Source organism: Salmo trutta, chromosome 32 (genome assembly GCF_901001165.1).
Source record: "Salmo trutta chromosome 32, fSalTru1.1, whole genome shotgun sequence".
Classification (NCBI taxonomy): domain Eukaryota; kingdom Metazoa; phylum Chordata; class Actinopteri; order Salmoniformes; family Salmonidae; genus Salmo; species Salmo trutta.
The window spans coordinates 3738980-3747208 of NC_042988.1; the positions used below are offsets into that span (position 1 = coordinate 3738980).

General features: G+C 42.4%; 1 protein-coding gene across 1 annotated transcript; it reads left to right on the top strand.

Annotated features, from left to right (window-relative positions):
* The first annotated feature begins 1710 nt into the window (after nt 1-1710).
* Nucleotides 1711-8053, top strand: nudt9 (nudix (nucleoside diphosphate linked moiety X)-type motif 9). Its single transcript, XM_029727108.1, has 9 exons — nt 1711-2077; nt 2275-2559; nt 2684-2773; nt 3206-3292; nt 5289-5400; nt 6208-6354; nt 6480-6564; nt 6802-7008; nt 7997-8053. The coding sequence occupies exons 1-8, from the start codon at nt 1986-1988 to the stop codon at nt 6945-6947; spliced, it is 1044 nt and encodes a 347-aa protein (XP_029582968.1). The 5' UTR covers nt 1711-1985; the 3' UTR covers nt 6948-7008; nt 7997-8053.
* Nucleotides 8054-8229: the final 176 nt, after the last annotated feature.

Sequence of the window (8229 nt, forward strand, 5' to 3'; positions counted from 1 at the left end):
CCTCTACTCTCTTCACTGCCTCAGCATAGGAAACGTTCTTTCCCAATCGAACTCTGGCAATCTCAACCTGTCTCTCTCTCACAGGGCACGTCAGATCCCCAGCTGCATGGGCACCCACACAGTTGACACACAGTGTTTCTCTATCCCAACTGTACACTCCCTCTGACTATGCCCTCCTGCACATTTCTCACATTGTGGGATCTCCCTTCTACACACTGCTGCAACATGTCTGAATCCTTAGCACCTTAAGCACCGAAGCGGGTTCAAACATAGGCCCTAACAGAATAGCAAATATAACCTTACCTGATCTTATCAGGAAGAAACTCTGTATCAAAGCTCAACAAGACAAACAGGGTATTCTCAGCCTTGCCATTTCCACCAGGTCTACGTCTCACCAAACGGCGAGCGTCACAAACACTATAAGTCGTATTACTTGGTTTGAAATCACTGAGATGTAGGTATGTACACCTTGAACGAAGGTGTAAACTCAGGAGATGAATCTCTGATCTAAACAGCGCCATTCTTACGCTTTCACGCCATCGAACCTCCTCCGTCCGTCTCGTGTTCCTTTTCTTTCCTCAAATCCGTCTCGTGTTCCTTCTCTTTCCTCAAATCTGTATCCCACCAAAGATTATGGATAAACTGACGCGATACATGTCTCTCCGGCCTAACAACAAGAGTCGTTGTCCACAAAGCGGTGGGCTGTCTAGCTATCCTTTCATTGGATTGGTGGATACGTCTCATTATTGCAATCCTTTTTTAAATATTCGATGAGGGTTGTTGACGTGAACCGCCTGTATTCAATGGAGACAGATGCTATGCTACTAGCCTCACGCCATGAATATGCATAGCCATCTTGAGACAACTCTAATATAAAGTGTTTTTTTTTCTAAAATTTGCCGGGATGTCACATGTCCTACTTATATTAGTACACTTGTAACAACTTAAGCATTATAAAACTTCTATTTGATCAAATAAACCTTATGTAGCAAATAAGACATACACTATATGGGGACCAAATTCGACACTAATTGACCTCCATACTTAACCTCTTTGCTTTGTGTGCGAAACACTGAAAAAACGCCACCTGCTGGAGGGAGACAGATTTTCGCCGAGTTGGGTCTCTCTTCCTCTCTGATCCCTCTCATGTCTACGCCACCAAGTGGAAACGCTAACCGGATGCTTCAGATTCATACATCCGGTGTAACATCTGGCTCATTGTTTTTATTTGTGATCAAAGTGCAGACTGGCCGATGATGTTATGACGCCATGCGGAAGCAGAAACACAGGTTGAAACTAAAGACAGTACAGTCACATATAGAATAATGAGCCAAATATTTCACCAGACCTTTAGGTGTGAAGCATCCGGGTATCCACTCACTACCACATATGGTGATGATAGGAAGCCAAGTGGCCGGCAGTGGGAGAAGATAGAACGAGATGGATTTTGGCAGACGTTGTGCTAATTTTCTCATCGATAAAACATTTGATTTCAATACAGTTTTCTGTTCCCAAAACTACAATCTGCTACGAACAGAGTGGGCTAAGTTCTGTAGATTTGACCCTTTGCCAAAGATTTTAAAAAATGGCATTGTTTGGAAGGAGTGCAAGGGCGAATTGAGTTTTTGTACACGCGCACTTCACAGAGTAGGAGTTCCCTAAACAGAAATATGCAAATACATGCTAGAACGCGTCAATAGGAGCTCGCTAGCTTGTGCTTGTTCTGCCCACTGTGACTCATTTGTCACATTGGAAACGACAGGCTGTGGTACAGTGTGTTGAAACTGAATTAAACATCGAATTAAATGAGCAAAGGCAGCTTCAAAATAATTTATGATTGCGCCGTCCGCAACAACACTGAAATATTCCTATACGATTCAGTGCGCTCCTTTTTTGAAAAGCATAGCAGCGGGCTTTCTGTATTTCCTGGTTACTGCAGAATGATCAGTGTGTATACAGGCCTGTACTGTGTTGACTGACTGGTTATGATACGAGTGGGACGAAACTGGGTTGGGCCGATTCGAATAGCACTTACCCTTTTCGGATTTCCATTTTGCCTCTGCACCTCAGGAATCAGGTATGGAATCATTCTGAAGTAATTTTGGAGACCTATGATCATTCTATTCGTATCATTAGGTAGTTATCTGTTCTTTTCACCTTCTGCCTTTTTCTCTGCATTGTAGCTACTCCCTGTTTTATGTTACTATTGTCATAGATTGCTAAGATTACTTAAAATGTTACTTTTAGATATTAAATCTCTCTCTCCCTCCCCAGGCCTCTCACCTCATTCTCTTCGTACCAGTTTGCTGCCAGAGTTAGTAAAAGCCTCAGTACCAGTGGCTGTAGTCTGTGTGTGCTACCGCCCAGTGTCTTCACTATGTCCTGCTCGGCCCCTCACATCAAGGCCAGATGCCCAAAGTACCCCGGCTCAGAGACACAGCGGTTCCCAGTGCCTGATGACAAAGTTGACTGGAATACTGATTGGCCCCAGTACAGACCAGTGAGCTACACTGCCCCATCTGTGCTCATCAAGCCTGTATGGGCCGATCAGGACATCAGGTGAGTGTGAGAGAGAGAGAGGGTTTCAACTTCATTTTGTCATCTGTTTTACTGACATGTGGTTATAACTGATTAGTTCATTATTGATGATTAAGTATTTTTACAATGTTGTATTATTTCACAGGTCTTTCTCCCCGCGGTTTAACGCTCTGGATGGCAATGTGGACAGGCGGAGTCATGAGGGAGACTACAGAGTGGAGCAAGGCATGCCACTGTGAGCCTTCATCCAACACAGTTCTACAATGGTGACCCTCAGCAAGATTACATCATAATACACAACTACCTACTTACAGACAACATCAACTGCATTCAAATATGCCAAGCATGCCATTTGTTGTCTCAAATTGTGAAAATCCCCAAGAAAATCATTCTTAGCAGATTTGAATTCTGTTGAAGCTGATGTCATCTTGCTGAGTGTATCTTTAAAATCTCCAACATAATGCCTACTTGGCATGAGCTGTCAGAAGCAACTGTGGCAAATGTGTGACCCTATTCAAGCATTGACAAGCCAATGATAAGCTAGCATTCTCCAGCATGTTACTAAGTAGTGTTTTGCTACAGAGTTCTACATGTATATGACATCAATTTTAAATAATTGAATGTGTGGCAATTCATCATACGTAAGCTAACTCTTGTCCTCCTGTAGAAATCCTCGCGGACGCACTGGTTTGACTGGGAGAGGTTTGCTGGGACGGTGGGGACCCAATCACGCAGCAGATCCCATTGTTACCAGGTAACTTTCCCACTTTATTCCATCATCTCTTAAACTAAACTACTCTTCAGATAACTTAACCCTAACCTTCGCACAAACTATCTTTAAAGTCAAACCAACTCCTGTGCCCAATGTTGGCCACCCCTACCCCTTAGGCAAGAGATACAGTTGAAGTCGGAAGTTTACATACACCTTAGCCAAATACATTTAAACTCAGTTTTTCACAATTCCTGACATTTAACCCTTGTAAGAATTCACTGTCTTAGGTCAGTTAGGATCACCACTTTATTTTAAGAATGTGAAATGTCAGAATAATAGTAGAGATAATGATTTATTTCAGCTTTTATTTCTTTCATCACATTCCCAGTGGGTCAGAAGTTTACATACACTCAATTAGTATTTGGTAGCATTGCCTTTAAATTGTTCACCTTGAGGCAAACGTTTTGGGTAGCCTTCCACAAGCTTCCCACAATAAGTTGGGTGAATTTTGGCCCATTCCTCCTGACAGAGCTGGTGTAACTGAGTCAGGTTTGTAGGCCTCCTTGCTCACACACACTTTTTCAGTTCTGCCCACAAATTTTCTATAGGATTGAAGTCAGGGCTTTGTGATGGCCACTCCAATACCTTGACTTTGTTGCCCTTAAGCCATTTTGCCAAAACTTTGGAAGTATGCTTGGGGTCATTGTCCACTTGGAAGACCCATTTGCGACCAAGCTTTAACTTCCTGACTGATGTCTTGAGATGTTGCTTCAATCTATCCACATAATTTTCCTCCCTCATGATGCCATCTATTTTGTGAAGTGCACCAGTCCCTCCTGCAGCAAAGCACCCCCACAACATGATGCTGCCGGGGGTGGCAGCATCCAAACATAAGAACGGTCATTATGGCCAAACAGTTCGATTTTTGTTTCATCAGACCAGAGGACATTTCTCCAAAAAGTACGACCTTTGTGCCCATGTGCAGTTGCAAACCGTAGTCTGCCTTTTTTTATGGCGGTTTTGGAGCAGTGGCTTCTTCCTTGCTGAGCGGCCTTTCAGGTTATGTCGATATAGGACTCGTTTTACTGTGGATATAGATGCTTTTGTACCTGTTTCCTCCAGCATCTTCAGAAGGTCCTTTGCTGTTGTTCTGGGATTCATTTGCACTTTTTGCACCAAAGTATGTTCATCTCTAGGAGACAGAATGCATCTCCTTCCTGAGCGGTATGACGGCTGCGTGGTCCCATGGTGTTTATACTTGCGTACTATTGTTTGTAGAGATGAACGTGGTACCTTCAGGCGTTTGGAAATTGCTCCCAAGGTTGAACCAGGTCTTGGCTGATTTCTTTTGATTTTCCCATGATGTCAAGCAAAGAGGCACTGGGTTTGAAGGTAGGCCTTGAAATTCATCCACAGGTACACATCCAATTGACACAAATGATGTCAATTAGCCTATCAGAAGCTTCTAAAGCCATGACATCATCTTCTGGAATTTTCCAAGTTGTTTAAAGGCACAGTCAACTTAGTGTATGTAAACTTCTGACCCACTTGAATTGTGATACAGTGAATTATAAGTGAAATAATCATTCTGTAAACAATTGTTGAAAAAATTACTTGTTTCAAGCACAGAGTAGATGTCCTAACCGACTTGCCAAAACTATAGTTTGTTAACAAGATATTTGTGGAGTGGTTGAAAAATGAGTTTTAATGACTCCAACCTAAGTGTATGTAAACTTCCGACTTCAACTGTACATCTCTCTCAGAAGTGCCTATGACCCTCAAACTCAACTCTGGACCTCGAAGCCAGTGCCACTGCATTTTTTCATTGTTCCCCTCTAATCAGGTGTGTGCAATTAATGATTTAGACCAGGGACACCGGGTGTGTAATTAATTATCAGGTAGAACAAAATAAACAGAAGACTCCGGACCTCGTAGGGTAAGAGTTGAATACCCCTGGCCTATGGAGTTAGGGGTAGATTTGCGTACTGTAGTTTCCATAGTTTAACCTGACGCTACTGTATGTGTCACCGCCCTACAGGTGGAAGAGAGACTCAGCTGGACAGCAAGTGTCGCACCCAGTGTCCAAACTGCCAGTTTTGCAGTTTGTGTCCATCAAGAGGAGAGACTGTGGGGAATGGGCCATCCCAGGGGTCAGTGGGATTCTTTAAACTCCTTCCTTCCTCTGTCTAACCCTCATCCTCCACATACAACACCCGTTCTGCCAGTCACATTCTGTTATAGGTCCCCAAAGCACACACATCCCTGGGTCACTCGTCTTTTCAGTTTGCTGCAGCTAGCGACTGGAACGAGCTGCAACAAACACTGAAACTGGACAGTTTTATCTCCATCTCTTCATTCAAAGACTCAATCATGGACACGCTTACTGACAGTTGTGGCTGCTTCGCGTGATGTATTGTTGTCTCCACCTTCTTGCCCTTTGTGCTGTTGTCTGTGCCATAATGTTTGTACTATGTTTTGTGCTGCTGCCATGTTGTGTTGCTACCATGTTGTTGTCATGTTGTGTTGCTACCATGCTGTGTTGTCATGTTTGCTGCTATGCTATGTTGTTGTCTTAGGTCTATCTTTATGTTGTGGTGTCTCTCTTGTCCTGATGTGTGTTTTATCCTGTAGTATTTTTTATTTTTTTTAATCCCAGCCCGTCCCGCAGGAGGTCTTTTGGTAGGCTGTCATTGTAAATAACAATTTGTTCTTAACCGACTTGCCTAGTTAAATAAAGGTAAAAAATAATTATTCATAATAATACAACAACAAAAAATATGCTCTTTCCTCCTCTCTCACCTGCTACTCCCTCCTCTTGCTCATCTAGTCCTCCCTCCTCTTCCTCACCTGCTCTGAACATCTGTATCATCTTGGCCTTCTTGGGCGCATAGGGCGTCAACCATGGCTCGTCACCTCACTGTATTCTTATGGACGATGACGTGTGTTTGAGTGTGTAGGGTATGGTAGACCCGGGGGAGCTGGTGTCCCTCACCCTGCAGCGTGAGTTCTCTGAGGAGGCTCTGAACTCCCTGGCAGCTTCCCCCCAGGACAGAGAGCGGATCCACGAGCGCATCACTCAGCTGTTCAACTCGCCGGGTCTGGAGGTCAGCAGGCTAGAAAGAATTTATCGTCATCATATTTATTTTCATTTTTGGATTTGTTTGTGTAGTTGACATAAAACACTTGTTTTCTTTCTCTCTCTCTCTGTTTTCCCTCATCTACTTCTCAGGTTTTTAAGGGCTATGTAGATGACCCAAGAAATAATGACAACTCTTGGATGGAAACGGTTGCTGTCAACTTCCATGATGATACAGGTAAATCAATGATTACTCTTATGATATTATAGACACTGATTAACAACAAGTTAAGGCAGTCTTATCTATGCAGGAAAAATGTTGACTGAATTCAATGAAAACAATCAGGATTTGGCTATTCTCAGCAGGATAGCGTGCGACATGTTTCCTTATCCTTTACATTTTCCCCCATTCTGCTCTTTATTTGTACACACCTGGCAGTTCTCTGAAATGTGGATTTTTGCTCTGGTTACCTAGGTAACAGTGTGAGCGAGCTCCCATTGCAAGCGGGCGATGATGCCGGGCAAGTCCACTGGATCGACCTTGACTCCGTCCTATCCCTCTATGCAAGCCACTCCCAGTTCTTGGAGGTGGTCGCCAAGGAGAGGCATGCTCACTGGTAACCAAGGAAACTGTCCTCACGTTCAAGAGGATTGGCTGGAGAAAGGCCCTGCAGCATTATCACTATGTTTTGGCATCATGGCCTTGGTCAGGGAGTAACGAAACAATGAGAGCATGTCTTCTTTTGAACAAATCATGTTCCCATCAGCCCTGATTAAAGAGGGAGTGGTTACAGAGTAGTCATTGGTGGACACCACAACAGTGAAAAGCAATAGGTTATATACATTCTAAATATATATGCACTATCAAAATGCATATTAAGGTTAGAAGCAGTAGAAAGGTCTAAGTAGTTATGGCCTTTTTATTTTTATTTCACCATTATTTAACCAGGTAGGCCAGTTGAGAACAAGTTCTCATTTACAACTGTGACCTGGCCAAAATAAAGCAAAGCAGTGCGACAAAAACAACAACACAGAGTTACACATGGGATAAACAAATATACAGTCAATAACACAATAGAAATGTCTATGTACAGTGTGTGCAAATGTAGTAAGATTAGGGAGGTAAGGCAATAAATAGGCCATAGAGGCAAAATAATTATAATTTAGCATTAACACTGGAGTGATAGATGTGCAGATGATGATGTGCAAGTAGAGATACTGGGGTGCAAAAGAGCAACAACAACAAAAAAATAACAATTGAATATGGAAGGCCAAAAAAATATATAGTGAGAAGAGCCATACATTACAAAGCTCACTAGATGGCAGAAAATATGGACCACAAAAGATAAAACATAGAAAAGCGTAATAGGGCAAAAAACAGACCACAAAGTAGTTATAGCAAACTATAGACCCTACAGAAATGGTGAGAAATACATGTGTGTCCTTCCATATTCAAGGCAAGAACCACTTGGACCTCTAATGCTTCTAACCTTAATATGCGTTTTGATAATATATCTATTTAGAATGTATATTACCTATTGCTGTTTACTATGTGGTGTCCACCAATGACTAATCTGTAACCACTCCCTCTTTAATCAGGGCTGATGGGAACCTGGTTTGCTCAAAATAAGACATGCTCTCATTGTTTCTTTGTTACTCCTTGACCGAGGCCATGATGCCGAAACGCGTCTGAGTTTGGCTTTTGCTTCAATTAAAAATGCCATAATCAAAAATAAAGGCATTTTAAACAATATCAGTCTATTTTGTTTGTGATGAAGCCAAGTGTTATGTAAACACATATCAATTATTATACTTTGGTATATGTGTGTAGGGTTAGTTGGTGGTGCAATTTTTACCTTTTCTTTTTTATTACAAAATGTAACATGACTGACCACATACAACT

Bases quoted from the DNA above. Each gene is read 5' to 3' on its own strand.
- nudt9 (XM_029727108.1), top strand. From the start codon at position 1,986: ATGATACGAGTGGGACGAAACTGGGTTGGGCCGATTCGAATAGCACTT. The intron at 6,355-6,479 runs GTCAGCAGGCTA...TCTACTTCTCAG, and splicing joins TCAACTCGCCGGGTCTGGAG to GTTTTTAAGGGCTATGTAGA. The intron at 6,565-6,801 runs GTAAATCAATGA...CTGGTTACCTAG, and splicing joins CAACTTCCATGATGATACAG to GTAACAGTGTGAGCGAGCTC.